The sequence below is a fragment of the Cygnus olor genome, chromosome Z (assembly GCF_009769625.2).
Source record: "Cygnus olor isolate bCygOlo1 chromosome Z, bCygOlo1.pri.v2, whole genome shotgun sequence".
In the NCBI taxonomy this organism is placed as follows: domain Eukaryota; kingdom Metazoa; phylum Chordata; class Aves; order Anseriformes; family Anatidae; genus Cygnus; species Cygnus olor.
The window spans coordinates 18,398,744-18,419,566 of NC_049198.1; the positions used below are offsets into that span (position 1 = coordinate 18,398,744).

The window sequence follows — 20,823 nt, forward strand, 5'->3', positions numbered from 1 at the left end:
AAACACTGAGACATGAGTTTATTGTTTCTCCTAGTTGGAATTCTTTAGAGGAAAAATGTTGCCAAAACGATTTAATACCATATTTAAAATTAAGAGTGCATTTTGACCCAAATGACTATAAATTAACCTTAAAAAAAAAAGAAGGGAAGACAATCATTTCTTCATTTTTCCAACAGAACAGTAGAACAATTGCAATAAAAGAGCATTTCAAACAGCCACTGAACAATACTGTAAAAGCATGTTTGGATTAAAGGTAGGGACAGTTGTTTTAAAGGAAAGAGGAGTTCTACAGCCCATGGCTGAAAGCTGAGTGTTTTGAGAAGCGAACTTTAAAAAATTAATATTTTTGAGCTTCATTAAACCTTGATGTACATTCAACAAAAAGAGTAGAACTACCCTGCCTGTATTTGAACTATTTCACTTATCTCAAAATTGCGTTTTTAGAGAAGCATAGTAGGTTTCCTTTCAAGTGCCTGGCAGATGTGCTTTGAATTTGTTCCGAAGGTGCAGCTTTTCTCAAGAAGATCGTATTGAGGACTGTTCGGATCTCGTGTGTGACTGTGTTGCTCAAGCCTGTTGCCAAATGTCGCAGTACCACTTGTGACAGCCACAGGGAGAAGGGGGAGTTTTCACAATAGGAATTGTGCAATCAGATTAGCCAGTCCAAGGACGATTATAAAGATGTGAATGATCAATGCTGGCCACGTCAGCTGCCCAGCACGATGCAGGGAGATCACATAGATGAGGGATGGATACACGAATACAAAGGCCAGACCACACGTTGCTCCAGAGTATCTGAGGAAAGAGGGGAGAGAAGAAAATAAAAAGGAAAACAGAATGCTTTGTGTTAACTCTTACTTCTTCCTGTCATTTTTTCCACTCAAACCAGTGAACAGTCTAACTGAACAATGGTTATTTGCAGTCACTAACCATTGATTTCTGTTTCTTGCTGTCCTTCACTGGCATGTGATTGCCTCCCTCTGTTTCTCTCAGCACTCTGACTCTGCATACCTGCACTCTGACATGCCTCTGGTGTTCCAGTCACGTTCCCAGATGCTTCTGGGGACTGGCTCCCTGTTTTTGACTTGATGTTTTGACTTTCTTTGGGGAAAGTTGTTAACATGCAGTATAAAAAGACGGGACAATGCATCATTCGTTAGGCATCCTTTACTGTCAGAATTGCCATCTCACAGGATCCCAGCCATCTGAGTTTCATGCTAAAGCACATAAACATGGAAATGCTACTGAATCTGCACCTTTTATTTTAGATTACTTAATGAGATTCTAACAAACCATTGTCCAGACCCAAAAAAGATCAACATGCCATCCTGGAAACACGATCAACCACAGCAACTGAAACATTTAACTTCTTTTTCTAACCACTCCCTTGCTTACCAAAACCTTTCTCATTATTTTCTCATACTGTGAGTTTCCACCTACTAAGCTATACTGTAGCCAAATATGAATTATTAACTAACAACGTATTTTATTTCATGTATTTGAATATTCTCTTTATACAGTGGAAACATCACTGTGTAGAATACACTTGCACAAACTACACACACACACAAAATACGTAAGTTAGATTGTATACAGACAGTTTGTCAGATGGAAATTCTCTGCTCCAAATACTTGATTGCAATGCACAGTGAGCAAGCACATTAGCAGAAGTCAGGATCAGTTTGCAAACAGAGAAATGTATTGCATGATATCTATTTTCAGTTCATAACTAAACCATCTCTCTTACTGAAATAAGAAAATTTTCACTAAAATGATAATTATAAAAAAAAGTACACGGAAAAAACAACAAAAACCCTACACCCCAAAGATTAGCTACTGAGCAAAAATAAGTTATTTTGCTACACTGGTCAGACCCAAGCTTGTCATTCCGGTTTTCTAATTGCTGATTCCTATATATTTTAAACACCTCCCTCTCCTGGTTGCTGTAGGAAAAATGAAAACTAGGAATGAATGACAATAATTACATTTATGTTGGTGTCATATGTAGGAAACAAAAGTGGTTATATAATTTCCTCCAATCTTTCTCAATTACAAAAATCCTAGGTGTTTATTAACATGGTAAATTTAAGACGTAATATAAGAAGTACAATTTTTATGTCAGTTTTGCCTTTGAAGTTATTTGCTTTCTTGGATTTTTATCACGGATTTTCTAAACAGCTTTAAATGGTCTTAACACAAGACAAAAACAGATAAACCGCACAATAACTAAGCAACTTTTATACTGACATAACATTCTTTGATGTGGATATTTACAAAGTCTTCAGATATGGCTCCACTGAAACTTGGGGAATCATCCCATTCACCTCAGATACAAAGGCACAGTTGTGGATACTTGCTTGTCAGAACTTTAAAAAACCAGAATGTTTACACTTTTAAATTGTTATTTACAACTTATAAAAGCATACGCTCTTACAGTTTCTTTTCAAAATCAAGAGGTAAACATGTAGTAACACGACAGGCAAGCTCAGTGTGCAGAGCAGCACTTACCTTATGATACCTCCTATATTTGGATAAAACCTTGCCATTACTACTCCAGCTCCTACAATGGCTATATTCAGGATGAGCACATGGAAAACACTACAGGGAAGTGAAGAAAGAATATTAAAATCTATGATGTATTTGTTACAAAATATCATCATCTTTCATTTATACTAACATTTAACTGGTATATGGATGGTGTTTCAATTTGCATGACTCACTCTATTAAAGCTAATTGATTTCACAGTAAACATAACATCTACTGAATATTCTGAGTGCCAAACTCTAAATATCTAGTGTTTTGACTCAAAATATTCTTAATGAGTAAGTATGTGTAATTTGGCAATTCTTCTGAAAACACCATATGCGGTACTCAGCACTCAAGTTATTTCAGATGGATATTCAAATACCAAAGAAACAATACTATATAACTTAATTCCCACAAGAAAGAATTAGCTTGTTCAGAAAAAGATCTGAATTGCTCAAAATGAACTAATGGAAACCAAAAGAAAAGAAAAGATATATCATTGAATGGAACACATTAGACAGAATACTAGGGAAAAACTATTACCACCACCATCACGAAAAAAACTGCCACCTTAATACTTGACCTCTAGTATATTTTGATAGAGAACATATGTTTAAGATGTTGGACCTAATTTAATACGAAACCTCTGTACTGCTTACACTAGATTTTAATTGATGGTGTTTTTACAAATAATTTCCTGTTACTTTCCTTTTTGCATTAGGGATTAAAAAAAAGAAGTTTTTCTGTTCTACAAACGCAGCTTTTAATGCATGAGACTAATGCAGCGTAGGCATTATGAACACAGCTCAGACTCAGGAGAGTATCACTTTTCTATAGAGAATATAAAACGTTGGCATATTTCAATATAAAGTGAAGTCAGGAAATATAAGAAAAAACACTAGGATATTTTGGTCACACAGCTGTTTCTATGAAGGAAAAGAAGAAACTGCACAGAAAACATACATACACTTAACAGTTTTTGTTTATTCTTCAGGATGACTTGATGTCTTAAACTGTAAACTGATGCTAATTTTCCCCCTTTTATTTTTTTTAACTGTAGAAAGTATCTGCGTTATGTAGGATGTCTCTAACAATCTTTTCAAGCAGGTTACACCTGAAATGGTAGTAGTCACCACTTTCATGGCTGAAAGGCCGTGGCTGCTAGTTTTCAGGTTAGGAAGAAGGATTAGAGCTGTAGAGGAGCCTCATTAAAGTTTAGGGGAATGGTAGTAATTTATATGCAAACAAATAATTGAAGATACAGACTATTTCTAACATTTGACCTTGAAAAAAAATATTAAATATATATTATTATATATTATTATATATTATATATATTATTATATTATATATATATATATATATATATATATATATATATATTATATATTTTTAAATCAAAAAGACAGAAATAACATCCTTAATTTTGTGCATGGCATTTTAACTGTGCTACAAGAACAGGTACACTTCACAGACTGAAGACAGCAGTGGGAATACAGCAGCTGAAATTATAACAAAAATATCATCTGATATGAAACTGGTAAAACTCCAAGGATCAAATTAAACCTCTGGAGTCAGACTATTAGGGAAAGATGGACCAAACATTCACTGCTTCTCTAATATTGCTAAAGATATCTAATTAACTAAACTGTTCACAAAAGTGTTTGTCATTAAAATTTACTTCCTCTCACCCCATACATATGACAGATTACAAATTTACTGTCAGATAACACAAATGAAGCCAAAAGTTTATGAGCACAGAAAATGATGGCAATTCCTTTTTTTTTTTTGAGATTAATTTTCAGCAAGCAAGATTAAAAGGAGTGCAGCCTTCACAATTCAGAAATGTTTTTCAAATTTGGGTCAGTTCAGAAAATTTTAGCAGAAAAACTAAAAAAAAAAAGTCAGAAATATGTCATTCTGACATGCTCTAAAACAGAAGTGATTTTGTAGTTCAAAGTTGTTGCTTTTCTAAAGATTAATTCAGGTTTCTTATAACTTCAGAAGTGTGTGTCTGTTGTGAAAAAGTGTTTTTCAAGCTCTTCATCTGGGAAAAAAATCAGGGCGGGGTGAGGGGGATGGAGCAATGATGTGTTTTAGCTCAATTGAAAACAATTGTCTCAAAATGCTGGAGCCTCCAAAACAATGCAGTGCTTGCGCAGAACTGCTTTGCAGTTTTACTTTTTTTTTTTTTTTTTTTTTTTTTAACTGCTTTGCAGCACCCTCAAGAATAATAACAAAATCAAAAAGCCTGAAAATGATTTAAATCCATCTGTTTCAGGGCTAAAGGTTGCACTGTATTTCTCCTTGGAACATCTTTGCACCTTTTTCTACATTTTAGCAGCCCAGATTAGACCATATTTCCTGTTGTCCAATAACTTTGTTACAAAGGGATGCCTATGCATTTAACCTGTAAACCCTCCCACCATCTTTTTTTAAACCTATACAGATATTCACAGTTTATCTCACCTCCGAGATACGAAAGTCACATTCTTAAATGAAAAGACATTGACATTTAGAAAATAAGCAAACAAAAAACACCTATCCTGCTGAATAAGTAAGAATCTCATGTCTAGGGTTACTAGTAGCTGTATTATTTGAGACTGTCCATATTTTCCGTAAGATTCTACGTTTTAGGCAGGTGTGCTCCTGAAAGGACAAGCATTTCCTACAGCCAGTTACATTTTAATAGGTTCTAAATTGCTCAGTTTTAGCCTGTCACTAGCTTACAGTACATTTAATGGTCATCACACATTACAAAAGGCAGTCAGAAAAGCAGTATTTTCGGTGACATAATTGTACCACCTCTGTATATTAGAACTATAGGGAGACAAGTATTCAGAAGATGCAATCAACTCCTCTCCTGAGGAAGTGGTAGCTACAGTTAAGCCACTGAATTATGGTAACTATATATAGTTCATTAACTTCACCATCTGGAAAGTAAGAATCACACCAAAAAGTGTGAAACCAAACCCTAGTGCAGGGGATATTTAAGAAATTGAAGAAGAAACTGATTAAAAACCCTGTCAGGTCAGAAGCAAGGAAATTAAAAGTGCTGCAGTAAGTGTGTAGTCAAAGGGTGAACACCCACTTTTAAACAATAGGGGAAACAAGAAGGCAAAGAAAAAAAAAAAAGATAAGTAAGGATTTTTGAAAGGTTACTGAATCTGAAAATGCATTTCTTCCTGGAAATCTCACTCAAGTGACATCAGTCAAAAGACTGAATTACAGAAGTTTAGACGCCAGGCAGAAGCTAGGTGAAGAGCAGATAACTAAGCAGCAGAAATGTGTTTCATTGCATCAGAAGACACACATCTGTGGGAGAACTGGCAGGTCTGCTGGGCTACCATGGAGTAAAGGGAGGACAATCATTTAGGAAAGCCAAGTGATTTCTGTCCATCAGTTTATTTAACCTCTCAGAACAAGAAAGATGTTTTTAAAAGCTCTAAAAAATGATTAGATGTACAAAGTATTTTATGCATAACATATAATTAATCAAGGGAATTCTGTCACAACTATTACTGTAGCCAAGAGCCAATAACAACACTAACAAAAATTAGCTTTCTATACATCCGAGAAGATCCAGAATCTCATGAGACAGTGGATAAACCACATGCCTCTGGCTCTAAGTCACCCATTAAACTATGCCATTGCAAACATATCTCACTTTAGGAAAGAAAGTAATTTCCCAACCCATGGCATTTTGGCCTCGTTTTACACCACCAGGGAGAGAAGAGAATAAACAGTTCCTCCGATTTTGTTCCAGTATGTCCCTTTCTATGATGTAGTCTGTACACTAGCATACATTTTCCTTAATGAAAGAAGAAATCAGGAAGCATTGTCTCATCTCTAAATCTTTCATAGGAAGCACAAAAAGGCTCAAGATTTTGTGATGATGCCTGTCAGAAGACCACTGTAGAAAACCTGATGAAGACTGTCAGAAGACCACTTCTACATATGTATTTAAGACAGGCAGAGACACAGGTGTCTGAGGCTGGTACAGAAGAGGAAGGAGAATTCTCCATCTGAGAAGCAAGGGGGCTTTAGCTCTCATAAGAGAAAGCTGATTCTTTGTCAGGAGGTAGAATTTAGACCAGTTGGGCTCTCAGAAAACAGCATCGCAGGTTTAGTGTCAGAGGATATATGATGCTAATTACTTCCCCTTTATGCTTCAGACAAGCAAGCTGTCACTGTTCAGTTGATCCATGTGAAACCTGGCAGTAGAAAAAGGTACCTGTTATATGCCTAACCTTCGAAGTTTGGAGAGGATGAGCTTGTTTGTCATGCAAGACCACAGATAAGTAGGCTACACCATGGCTAAGCACAATAAAGCACTGTTAGCAGAAAAAAAGTAGCACTGCAAGATATCTAAAAAGCATGGGAGGGAAGACATGGGGGTCGGTCTTCGGACAAAAAACTCCTCTAAATTTGAATAAATGGTTCCTCATTACAATTCAGTCATAATCCACGGCCCACCAGCAAAAGCCAGGATATGAAAAAGATGCTTTTGGTGGAAATTGGATGATAACCAATCGTCAAGGCTAAAAACTACAAAGCAGCAAACTAATACCTTGGTGCTTCATCATATCCAGTGAAAGACAAACAGTAAAGAAAAAAGGAATTATAGCAAAGAATCAAATCGATCTGGGCAATAAAGTCACTGCTAGCAAATAAAAATGATCTGGTAGCCCTGTAGCACCTGTGTTCACATGTGTGTATTCAGTCAACAGACAGCTTTAAGAAGCATCCATCCAGAGTTCAAGTGCATCAGGTATCCACATCTGCAAACAACTGTTCCTATGAGGAAGTTTGGCTTTCAAAATCAGGGAGCTTCTGGTTCATGTGAAACACGCAGCATTTCCATAAGCAACCCAGATCTTAAAAACGAAGACAGGGAAATTTACAGTGGGGATTGGGACCAAGGAAGGGGCTTTTTTTTTTTTTTTTTTTTTTTTTGTGAAAAATTGGACAATTGCAGACAGAAGGCAGATTTATATACAACTCCCTCAGCTGCAAATACAGAAAGGATGTAATTTAATATAGAAAGGATGTAACAATGGAAATACATGTGATTCAGTGTACTGAATCACGGTGGGGTTAACCAAGGCTAGGTGGCCAACACAGATCCTCAAATGCACAAACAGTACGATTCAGCACACTGACAAATGTGCTGTATATACAGACATATGGATATACCATCAGCGAACGTTCCTGAACCCTATTTCCACAACCCTTCTTCCTGCAGAATCAGTCACAAAAAGACAAGTTTTTAACCCGTATTTTTTTTTGAATCTTTCTAGAAGAATGGCACAAAACCTTGCCTTCTCCTCTCCTCTTTTTCTCCTGCTTCATCCTTTTGCTTCCTTATTTACAAATTTTCTCCAGTCAAGTGACTGGAAATATTTCTCTCTGTATATATACCTTATGTATACATTTAAGAGATGAAGCTTTAATCTTTGCAGATCAGCCTCCTTATTGCCTGAGAACCGTTAGCCTTTAAGGCTGAAGATTTTGATGCAAGCCAAGTATATACAACAATTAGTGGAGTGATTGTTTTCCTATGCAAAAGCCATTCAACTTAATATCTCTAGCTAAGTTCTTCTGCACAGAAAAACAAAGGGTTGACCTTGTCAGCTATAAATATACAGAAGCTGGCACCTGGATATCATTTAAATGACATTTGTGCTATGTTTGAGATAGCTGGGATACTAAAAAGAGACGCATACAGACAAAATGTACTACTTCATCTCCATTAGCGAACTAGCTATATAAGTAGCTTCACAGAAACCATTTCTGACTTCTCAGAAATTTAAAATACCTCCCTCTAAAGAGTCTTTAAAAAAGAGAGAAAAAAAGAAAGAAAGGAAAAGAGTGAAGCTACCCACAGGACATCCTGGAGACGAGAACAATGTATTTGCATCATCACATTCGTCATACCACAAAGGCTTAAAACAGCAAGCTTGAGCTAACCCAAGCAGAGACTGGTATAAAGGTGTAGATTTTTGGAGAGGGCAGGAGGGAAATGACAACTATTCTGGTCAGGGAGTAACTGGGGGGAGGAGATGGGAAGGGGCACATCTACATAATATAAAGGACATGGCTATTTCCCAATGGCTGTGAAATCCATGTTTAGCACTTAAATCAGTTGTTTCCAATAGTAGTAGCTTGCAGCAGTTCCTAAAAGTCTCTTTAACTTTGAATTGAGTAAAATTTAGCATCTAAAAAAGCAGGCACTTATTTCACTACCTAATTTTAGGCATCCAATTTCTAGACCTTTTCATATCTATTTTAGGACCCAGAAGAAACCCGAAACTTTTAACAATGTCTTCCCAGACCTATATGCTACTGCTTATGCCACAGAGGAAACGCACATTGCTTCCTGGGATATTTTTTTCCTTCCCTCCATCAACAGTAATCCACAATATAAAATAAGAAACTCTGAGATAAATACCAACTTCTCAGCTGTGACAAATTCAGACAACACCCCAAATATAAACGTTCTAGGTTTTATTTAAAAAAACAAAAACAAAAACAACAACAACAAAAAACACTAAAATTGAAATCTGGATCAGCTCTTCCCTGGAGTTTAGGCAGTGTACAAATGTAAGGGTGTGGCTCATCTCTGAAATTAGCATGTGAAAATTTATTTTTATAAGCACAGCAGCAGTCTAGATACCAGGGCTAACAACTCACTTAGCTATTAGCTGTTTAAAAACAGCCGGATGATTACTACCTATGAACAATCAAAACTCATGCTGTGCCCTGAAAGGTTAATATGCAGAACACATGCCCTTCAGAACTTAAAGACTGCTTGATATGTTTCTGAACTGAAAAAAAAGGTTTTTTTTTCCTGTACAAAAATGCATGACAAAGGAACTGTGTTGACAAAATTCCTCTGTTTATTGACAAACTGAAGAGCTAAAACAAAACATCCCTCCCCGCTCCTCCTTCCGCTCTGCCAAGCTGTAGCGGTCTATAGCTGTAGCAGGCAAGAGTTTACTTTGCATGCCTATTCAAACTTTGCCTCAACAAACATTGTGAAATTAGCTTTTGAAATGTACCTAATGCACCACAGGAAACTCCCGAAAGCTCAGCCAACTTTCTGACAACGAATACAAAAGGCTAGTTAAGTAAAATGTGCCAAGGTCTCGTCAAAGGGTAGTCTTCTTACCTTGGGTAAGCATTTCCAAAAACCTGTCTTAATAGCTGGACCCGTGCCAGATAGCCCAACAGTGGGTATACAGTCATCATCTGGAACAGCAGGAATATTCTTGCAATAAATGACATGACGTCATTGCTGGGAAAGTTATCTAGAAAATTCTAAAAAAAGGAATAATGTTACATTTATCAATGGTGGCTTGATTACCTTTATGTGTTGATTTTTAATACCTGTGTGCAAGAAAGAAATGGGTAAAAGCCAATGAATGGGTAAAAGCCACTATAATTGCAAAAACAACTCCCCAGCACAGAGTACTCTTTCTCCCTTTTACTATTGTTACACCACCAAACACCACCTAATATTTTAATATTAAAGGACTGATGCCAGCTTTCTTATTAACAGTATATTTTTTAGTCTTGGGAGCATCTTAAAACAATCAAGGTATGAAACAGCTACCTGAATTGTTATGTAAATGAATTCATATGCTCCTTTTACCTGCCATATCATATCTAGACACTAAAATTAGGTATTGAATACGTAAAATTAGATCACGAACAAATAAGGAAAGGATCGTATACTCTAAGTGTAAACATCTGAAAAACAGAGTAGTATAAGACTTAGATATCATGGAAATATATAAGTGGCTTTATAACATTTAGGATAACTACAGAAAATAAACTTAAAAAAAGAAATGAACAAAACACTTGTCATTTATTATTTAACTGTAGACTTTACTCCATGAAGTTACTTCAGATGGTTCAAAAAAAAATAATGCTTGGTTAAACAGCAGTACCAGTTCTAATTAACATACAATCTCAGGAAGCCTTTCAAAGCTCCTTTATTGGGAAATACGATGCAGGAGACATGGAACACCTTGCATAACATGGATCACCAGTTGACAACTCTTATCTTTGAAGTAGTTGAGAGTAAGGGAATTAGCCTTGCCTATAGGCAGAGAAGAGTTAAATAGCCTTCACAGCAATAATTACATGTGGTGCTGTTATCTGAAGAACTTTGTTGGCAAGGCCCACCACAGTGTTAGACTCCAAACCTATCAATAGAAAGGACTCCTATATGAATACGCTTGCATTCCCTTTTATATTTACTATTTTTTATTTTTGGAGGGGCAGGGTGGAGCTAGTACCTGAAACTAGCCCCAACGAGTGGGATCTGCCACTGCACACACAATTAAATATAATACTTTTCAGGATTGAAGAATCTAAGGAAATTGAAGCCTGTACTGTTCATTTTGGTCTTTTCTTCATCACTTTCACAGAGCATTTATTTAATGTTTGCTTTTAGAGAACTGCTGGCAACCAGACATGAATGCTAATGAGATAGCACAAGCATTACTCATCTGCTTGTGGTAGTGCCCCTGAAGCATTAGCCAACTGACCAGAGTGAAGAACAGATGTGTCTGCTGGGGTGAATCATGAGGCAAGGAGTAGTAGGAGGTTTTTTTAAACATATTCATTTAAAAGTCAAGGGTGAATATATAGTACAGTAAAACATCTCACCTGTTCAATACATTCTTTGGATAGTGGTGGAGAAGGAAAAGATGCAAAAATTATCACTCCGACATATAGATACGTTAATCCCACCAGTAAGTAAGCAATGGAGAGGTCTCTCACCTGAGGAAAAATAAAATACTATTTTGGCCAGCATTGACACACCAAAACAGGTAACATAAAAAAAAAAAATCACTAAAATATTTCTATTGCATTTGCTAGATACTTTTAAATTTTATGTTTGTAATTATTAATTACTTTTACATTTTTACTTTTACTTTCTATTTCTTGAATGGGGATTTCAAACCTGGTCCTGGATCAGACGAGGAAACTGCAAGATAACTCAAATTTAAGCTAGGTAAGTCTTACACACCTATCTAGATATGGAAAGGATACAAGAAAAAGATATTCCAATAGATGTAGCATGTTATTACCAGATGTACAAACATACACATATAATTTAAACGTACATATTATTAAAACAAAAAGCTCCTCTCCTTTCTTGTACTCAGCTATTACTACTAAGAGCCATTGGACACAGTGACAGTTGTTAAAGACAAAGCCCACCAATGACGTATATTAAGTCTTTTGTCCAGACTAAAATTTTACGATTAAAGACATTGGCATACCCAGCTGCATATATAACAGAGGATGATGTGCAAACTGCAAAATAGAAATTAATACATCAAGCATCTGCATGAATGCTGTGATAATGGAAGACACAGCTGATTTATCATTACATAAAAATTACAAATATAACCCAAATAAAACAAAGGCATTTGTATGCAGAGAGGTATATATGTCCTTTAGCTTATTATTGTATTATATAATGCCTCTGGGCATTACATAAAATTTGCCTATCTGCTTTGTTACTAAATGTCTATAAATGCTCCAGATAAATACACTAAGTAATAGTCAAAGATTTTTAGGAGACAGTGCTGAAGCTAGGCTGATAAACCCATTTTTAAATGTGTTACATATGTTCACTTCTGAAAACTCTGACAATATTTGTAATGTATCTAGTATGTAAAAACTATTAACTAGACAAAATTTATTGGAAGTTTGTTAGCAACGTTTAGTATTGGAATTTAAGTAGCAAATCTTCTCAAGTATTTTATAAAGTTGCAGAATTCACATACACATTTGCCTAACCTAACAGCAGTGTGCTTATAGTGTTACCTTTCTACATCAATTTATTTTTTTAGTAATAAATAAAGGCAGACCTTTGTTATAGTCAGAAACTATATTCTATATAAGTTTATGCTATGCTACAAGACACTCATTACCTTGTAGCAAACCATTTGTTCAGAGGCTGCTAACAATCAGCTTCTTAAAGGATTACTACTAATGCTTCAAAATATGACCCTATTTTCCTATGACTAAGAAGCAAATCTTATTAGCACAGGCACAGCACCAACTTTATTAGGTCTATATGTCTTCCAGACCGGGATTTTATGGCATCCAGCCAGCTCACAGAGCATGGGCTTGCTCACATCTCTGCATGGAAATGTTTCCCTGAAGTGTTCATTCACACTATCTCCTTGAGAAAAGAAGCGTATTTTACACCTTTCTAGGATCTTCTGAAGGCAGGCAGTCCCTGATGAAAATACGCACATGGTAGATTACAAGTTTCAAGAAAAGTTCTGAACTGAAAACTGGAATCTCCTGCTCATTTTGCCAGTGCAAAGAAGATCAACGCCTTTCTCCCTATCAGTCCACAAGAGACCAACGATCGTTCTGATCAGACATCAAGGCGCTGCTAACGCATAACCCCAGGGTGGCCCTTGTACGCCCTGACAGCTACACATTTCCAGCTGCAACCTCTTCCTGTTGCTGATCAGTTATATACAGCTGGAACACGCTTCTCTAGTCCATTCTCCTTGCACTGGTCACTGAGTAAAGACTACAAGCTTCATCAGAGGTTGCACAATAAAATTTTCTTTAAATTATTCCCAGAATTTCTCCACATTGCTATGACAAATACTTGCAGTTGTGAGGTCAAGAAATCTCAAAAGAAATTTATGCTACTTCTTTTGGACTGCACTTGATTAAGGGTTCCTAGCTGGTGTGCTGTTACCACTATTACTTGTGGTTATACTAGCCAGTCTGTGTTCCTACAGTTTCTCAAGAGTGTCTGCTTTAATCTGTACTAAAACTAAATGCTGACATGATTTTGATAATGTACTTTTATAGCACATGACACAATGTAGCCTTGACTCAGGTGCTGTCACAACATACAAAATACCCAGATTTTGATTTCCATAAGCAACAAAAAAAATAGTGAAAACTCAAAAAACAGTATTTATTTCTTCTCACACGTCAGCTGCACTGCAAATATCTGTTTCTGAGTAAGAAAAAGCCACTAAGAGGGTTATTTTCATAGGAGTACATGTTTGCATGTAACTGGAACACCTTTTGATTACTGTTCAGGAGACCTGGGTTCACTCCCTAAGGACCTTGACTACAAATATTGTTTAGACAGCATAATTACAGATAAAACTAAAGGACACACGGGGAGAGGTAAACGGATTATTTTTAAATAACAGAGCAATAATCACATTTGTCCATTTTAAATTTAATATTTAGACATTTATAGTTGTTTTTCCTCCGCTCTGGTGGAAGCTGCCTAAGCATAAAGAATACAACAGCCCTTGCACCTAGATTTTATAATCTAAAAATCAAATGTAGAACAGATGGTTGAAAGGAGGAAGTATATGGGGGATCAGGGTGGAAGGGAAATATCGCAAACAACATGCGGGTCACAGTCCATAAAGACTGACAGCTTGCCACCTGCCAAGCCCTTCTCAGTACACCTGAAATAACAAGCAGCTTTTGAGACGGAAACTGGACAATGCTTTAGCTACAGTTACTGCCGATCAGGAGCTTTTCTGGTCAGACGCATGGGATGAAGCATTAAAAGCGTCTCTGGAAGAACACAAAATTGGGTGACTGGGGCTAGCAACAGCTGCAGAACAGAGGCAGAAATCGGCCTTCTAAAAAAAGGATGAGTGATAAATCAGGTGAAGCTAACTTTACAAGAGCTCTGAAAGTACAAGATGTTATATTACAAGCCACAGATGAGTACCCAGGCACAGGCTGGACCTGTGGCACAGGGCTGGATGCAGCACAGCAAAGGCTCTGTGGCTCCACTGGTCTTTCCTCTGAAATGCTGAAAAGAGCAGACAACTTTCAGTCCTTGTTTTCCCTGTTCCATGCCATGGGAAAACAGCTCATTTTTTCTTCAGTACCACAGTGAATGCAAGTTCATATATTCAGCTTTTAATCAATTCATTTCAGATTGGTAACCTCTCAAAAGGCAGATGCTGCCTCTGCAATACCTCACCTAGACCTCTGATACCTCTGATCTGTACCATAAAAACAGACATGACCTGTTCAAGTGCCAAGGGCAAGTGATAACATATAACAGGATGACAAAAGTACTTCACCAAGATCTGTAACGCTGTGCACAATCTTGGCTGGAAAGAGAAACTGATGGCAGAGCAGCATCAATGGAAGCTCACTCTGTTCATGGGTAATAAGCAATGTTCTAATATTGCAGAAAATAAGCAGAACCTACAGCTCCATGCCTTCTGCAGTTGCTATGTGAACAAAAACCACCCTCCTGCTTCCAGCCTTTCACCCTGATAGGTCCACAAACAATGGGTAGGAGACAGCACTAGCACAGAGAGCATGCTCCCCTGTAGCTCCTGCACAGGGCTTGTACAGATACTCAGAAAACCAGATCACAGAAGTGAATCAGATGGAAGTTTTCAAACCAGCTCACTGTGCAGTTGCACAAACATGCTGATAGATACAAGGGGGAAAGAGTGGGAGACAGGAGCAGGGAGAATATTATGTGGCCAGCAGGACTGCTCAACACTGAGCTGCAGATGAAAAACCATGCTCAAAGGGCTTCTCTAGGCCCTGCTGCTGACATTTGGTTTACTCCAGTGCACTTCTCCTCTCACACCCACCACTGTATGGGAATAGCAGCCAGAGGAATCCTCCCCCATGTGTGTTTTAAACTTTGGGCAGTTACGCATGCCTCTTACCAGAATGGAAGCTGCAATTGTTTTGGATTTCTGACGACATAAAAGGAATGTTATTGTGTTTCTTACTTTTTTTTTTCCACCTCACCAAAGAGTGGTTCTTATGACCACTGGTTTCAGCAAGTTGTACTTTCCCAGCTTGTCAAGTTCTGTGCCTTCTCACAGAGCTCTGGTGGAAGTGACATGTTAGCGTGTTGATCCATTAAGCAGCAGAGTCTCCATCTGATCTCCATGAGACACTGATGTAAGAAAACATCTTGTTGATGTAAATGTGTAGGAAGAAGTACCCTCTATCTGTGACCAATCACAGAGGCTGAGAGCCATATACATATGTAAACTTCCCACTTAGTCCAGCAGATCAGTGAAATAATCACAAAACAGCTCTTCAGGAACATCAGTGATTCATTAACATTTGCAAAGCACTTTGCATAGGTGAAAAGCTCCTGTACAGCTACAAACAGCAAGAAACATGCCAAGACACCTCTAGCCAAATAAAACTCCCAGAAAAAACTATGTACAGATTTAGCTCTCATTGCAAATCTTTCCTGCCATACTAAAGGGTGTTCCTTCTGTGCAATTTGAACGCTCTTTTGCAGTGCAACAGTCTTGCTGAGGGCTGGGAATCCATGCTAGGGCTGACCTCGAAATCCAACTTAAACCCCAGGGAGGGCGTTTAGAAAAGCTGATTCAAATGCAGGCAGCGTTTCTTCCTTAACACAGGAAGCACAAACTGGAGGAGATTGCAGATACTACTCTTTGCAGCTCTTATTGCTTCCTTCAATATAAATGGAGGGGGCAGGGCCACAAGAAAAAGTCTTGAAAGTGGCACAGAGGCAGTAGTCCTCCTCTGTATAAAAAACTAACTGCAGAAGTGACAGTGCCTTTAAAACGTGAAAACCACAGCTAAGAAAAAACATATTTCCTTCTTCCATATTCTAATATTTTATCAGGAAAACTCACTGAGAAGAATTTGCTTAGTTTTCTTTCTTCAGAGTACTGCTAACCCACTCTTAAGTTGTTAAACTACTTTCAGAATTGTCTGTAAAACACAAGAAGCCTTCCTAGAGGAGAATTCCTTACTCCTTTTTGGAGAGGCATCACCATCAGCTGACCTTGTTTCACAGGGACAGTCATCTCACTGCATTGGCACATAATCTGAACTTTGCCTCTGAGTAATCAAAACAGATGAACCAGTCTTTGGCCCAGCTAACACTTAAAAATCTTTTTATGTTATTGTAGTTACCTTTCCAACTAAGATTTTAATGAAGCTGCACAAGAATCCTGAAAAGTACTGGAGGAAAAAAATCAAAGTAATTACAGCAGAGAGGTACTCAAACTCTGTATCATGCTTACTCCATTTTGTATTTTTAAGATGGGAAGATACTAAGAATGCAGTTTCACCTGGATGAGCAGTACGTAACATTTTAAAGGGGCAAAGGATCAGTGCAAAGACTAGGTATTGCAGAAGTTCCCAACCCAGGTTTCCAACTTTGGGGATTACCTAAATAAGTTCAAGTTTCTCTACAAACCTTGAGTTTTTATACAAACCTACTACAGCAGCTCTCAGAAAAGATGTTACCTAGAACTCAACATTATTTTTCAGTATTCCACCAGAATCAGTTCTGTGCTCAAGATTCTCCTCTATTTTTTGTTTTAAAATCGATCACTTTTCCTACAGCAACTTTGTCAGTCTTTCTGCCTCTTATGTGTAATTTGTCCATTTAATGCCAACATGACCACAAATAAACCTGGGATTCTCCTTATGGCTTTAATTTGAATACATTCGTAATGCATGTGTAACTCATTGGTAGCCAGTGAAACGCGTGTATAGCTGGTTTCTTATCAGATCAGAAGAATGATTTACATTTTCTGAAACTATTACAGTCCCTGAATCAATTTCAAGAGAAGCAGACAGGAAAAAATTAGCGTCACCTGGCAACCTATATACAAATCAGCAGAGTCTTGTGAAATTACTTACATTGTTTTCTTGATTCTTGTTGTTTTGAAGAAGAGTGATGACACAATTGTGGATGAAGAAGGCAAGTGTCAGAACTCCTGTAAGCTGGGGGAAGAGAACTCTAAACTCTAAAGGGGAGGAGAAAAAAGTGTTAATAACTTGCTTCCGTGAAACAAACAATGCCAAAATTCAGAGGACATCTAATGCTGTGGAGTCTACTGGCAAAAACATGAACAGTCAAGCTGAAATGGGAAAATCTGTCTTTGAACATAGCCAACACAATATTTAATTATTACAAAATGCATGAAGACAGTGGCTACTATATAACACACTCTCCAGGAACGTTTCTCACATATCAAAAATTTCTCAACCATCAAAGTTCATCAGGTAATCTAGGACTTACACACATAAGCTTTTTTGCTTCTCAACAGTGTAACTCCAAAGCATTTCTGAGGCGGAAATTGGTTTAACTGAAGCTGTATATATATTGGTCCCAGAAAAGGGAGATAGGAAGCAATCATATGTTCTGTGAGCATCCTCTGTTTTTAGAATGGCCATGAGCAGCACATCAGTTATGCTATCAGAGGAAAACTGACATCCGCAGATGGTTAGGATGTGCTTCTTTGCTTCTTCCAAAAGATGGCACAAAGAAAGGTAGAGTGACTTCTTGTCTTACCATACCCTTTTACAGCAGCTATGGTGCCTTTTTTTTTTTTTTTTTTTCTTTTTCATCTCCATGGAAATAGCATTGTTCTGCTTCTTTCCATACTTGAATGTTAACATTCTCTAGAGTTTTTTCTGGAAGTGCTGCAACTGGTCTAAGAATTTACCAATGCCATAACATTATTAAAGCACCATTTTTGTTGATATTATACAAGGATATATGTACATTTTAGAGTATTACAACAAATGGAGATCCCTGAGCTAGCTAAGCTTTTGGAAAACACCAATAATATAGCAAAACACTCATCAGAGGCTCACTAACCCTTATAGATCAAATCACACAGAACTCCATGCAAACACTTCTAAACCAGATTTCTCTAAACTGCTTTGAAGTCAGCCAGGTAAACACACCCCAGGCAATTAACAAAGGACTCATCCAGGTTGCCAGAATATGCCTTCCCTAAGGCTGGATTCACTGTCTCTTCAATACCTACCTAGCATGATGTGTTACCAACAGAATTCAGAGTGCAAGCAAGTTTGGGGTGTGTTTTCCAAGCACCATTTTAACTTCAATAATAAAAATCAGACTGATGGATTCAGAATTTCTCTTAGTGCTGTGTTTTCCCCATCACTACAACAACCAGTTTTAGCTGGACTTGTACGTATTTAGCTACATACTTTGTCCATCTCCTAGCCGTACTAGCCACATTGCCAAAATAATCACACCACTGGGTGCTCCATTTCTTAGTGACCATCAGCACACATGTGATACTGTAATTAATTTTATACTAGGACTGATGAATAGATCTTTGGACCTGAACTTCAAGATGCTTAAAACCTGCTTTTTTAGACTTAGGCTGGTTTCTGACTTACATGGGTTAGTGAACCATAGTTTGGTTGAATTTTCTCCAGCATAATAAAGAGTTTGTAAATATGAGTCCATTGCAAGTATTCAAGGACTGTCTGTTGTGGCAGCTCAGGTTAAAATTCTGTTTTCAGGGAACGCTCATATTGGGTTGCTCAGAGAGGTGTGTTGGCAGTGTAACCTACCTGTTATATACATATTGACCCCTGAAATTATTCACTGCAGTTCTCCTTGTCTAAATGAATCTCACATTGGAGCAAGATCAAACATTTTTGTCTGTCTACGGACTTTGAGCAGTGTATATTCGAGTATTATTTCTATTTACAGGTAGCATTAAGAATAATGTCATACAAAATAAATCAGGTCATTAATGTAGACGCTAATCACCCAGTGCTTTAAAACCCAAATTGTTACATTACAGACAAAACTAGTTTGTTAGTCCATAAAACACTGACAGGAAAGTAAATGCAGTGATGGAGGAAAACAGATAGCACACACAGCACTGTTTCAGAAGTACCTACATCTGTTCATATGTAAATTCATATTTATGCTGCAGTAGTCAGAAGGATTCTTAGGGAATTAGGGAGATTAATAATTCATCCTCAAAGCATCTGCTCTGGCCTTGCACACAGGCATACTCGGCAAAAATTGCCCGGTTTTGAAGACTCAGCCAGAAAGGATGATCCTTTCTCCTCTTAGTGAGAAGACAAAGTTGAAGAAACTGTTCAACAGACTTTCACCTGTTTCTTGGCATTCAGATCTTTAAATAGGTTTCTAAATGCCTGGCTCAGATGAGGAAGGAATGATATTCGGCAGTTATGGAAAAATGAACAAACAGATCTGATGATAGTCAGGGACTGGGGGGACAGGGAAGGGGAGTACTGGGTTTTAAGCAGATATCTTGGCCAAAAATACACGGAATGCACTAGCTAAGCTGTTTATTCTGCTCATTATTGTGCCAGATCAATTTCAGTTCAACTACAGAGCTGAATTGACCCCAAGGGAATGGTAGGAGAAGAACAAGAATAAGTAGCTGAAAGATTACTTCAACTATCATGTGAACAGACTTAAACCAGTTGATTTTTATATTAGGAATTTTACTCAGTTAATTACGATCTGTATTTTACCCACTGAGTTGTTACTCATGCTGCCACAGTGCATTACCATAATTTCAAAGATTAGGTCAGATTCTACTAGAAACGTGGAACAACTCTGGAGTTTCTTTTTTGATCCCCATGTTGCTCCAGTAATTCAAAACTCATTCTGATGTTTCAAATTATCCTTGTTATCTTCTGCAATCCTACATTCTTGGTTCTAACAACAGTTTGTATCTCATGTATGAAACTGTTAGTACAGAGTTTATTGTGACTGGGAAACTAAAAATGCAGAAATCCACTTCATTAATGTATTTTAACTATCTTACCTGGTACAAAAAAATCGTTCTCTGTAAACCAGTTGTATTCTAAGTGGATTCCTAGGTGAGCAGCCTTTACAGTAACCAAAAGAATTAAGTAGACAACTGAAACCGTACCTAGAAAAGACAAGACCAAACGAACATCATGAGACAACAGAAAGTATTTTTGTTGTATTTATTCTTGCTCCATCCAACTAGTTACCAGTAGCCTAAACTCTTACAGTTGCTATTCATTCTTAAAAGCACAACATGGTTCTAAACTTTCTTTTTCTTTCCCTCTGACCTGTAAAAGAAAGAGAGCAATGCGCTTGCACCCAATGCAGGTTTTCAGTATGATATATGTTTTCCAGATACTGCACTAGTCATAGATGAAGAAGTATCCAGCAATCACTGGTGCTGCATAGGTAGGGAGATCTCTAGACAGTAACAGATGGATTCCAGTTTCATCTGTCAGGATTTTAATCTGACATGGGACACAGCTGGCCACAGAAGCACAGCTATTACAATGTCCATTCAGTACTCAACTGTTTAAACCAAACAGACCAGTGAGAGATAATTAATGCTTACTGCAGTTGTCAACTTTACCCAGGGATCTCAAAGCTTGATAACAACATTTCGTAACTACTGATTTAAACCTTGTCATGATCATAAACTTGGAGAACCTTGATCATAATGCAGGAT

The 20,823-nt window shown here is 37.4% G+C and overlaps 1 protein-coding gene across 2 annotated transcripts in view; it reads right to left on the reverse strand.

The window, feature by feature from the left end:
- SLC38A9 (solute carrier family 38 member 9) overlaps positions 1–20,823 on the reverse strand; it is a 42,975-nt gene continuing 22,152 nt past the window's right edge. For both annotated transcript variants that reach the window (XM_040542280.1, XM_040542278.1), the window contains 6 exons: positions 20,152–20,259; positions 17,222–17,328; positions 11,204–11,317; positions 9,699–9,847; positions 2,509–2,598; positions 1–795 (listed from right to left, as the gene is read on the reverse strand). In XM_040542280.1, coding sequence (XP_040398214.1) covers positions 630–795; positions 2,509–2,598; positions 9,699–9,847; positions 11,204–11,317; positions 17,222–17,328; positions 20,152–20,259 — 734 coding nt within the window. In that variant the 3' untranslated portion in view covers positions 1–629. The remainder of the gene's footprint in view (positions 796–2,508; positions 2,599–9,698; positions 9,848–11,203; positions 11,318–17,221; positions 17,329–20,151; positions 20,260–20,823) is intronic.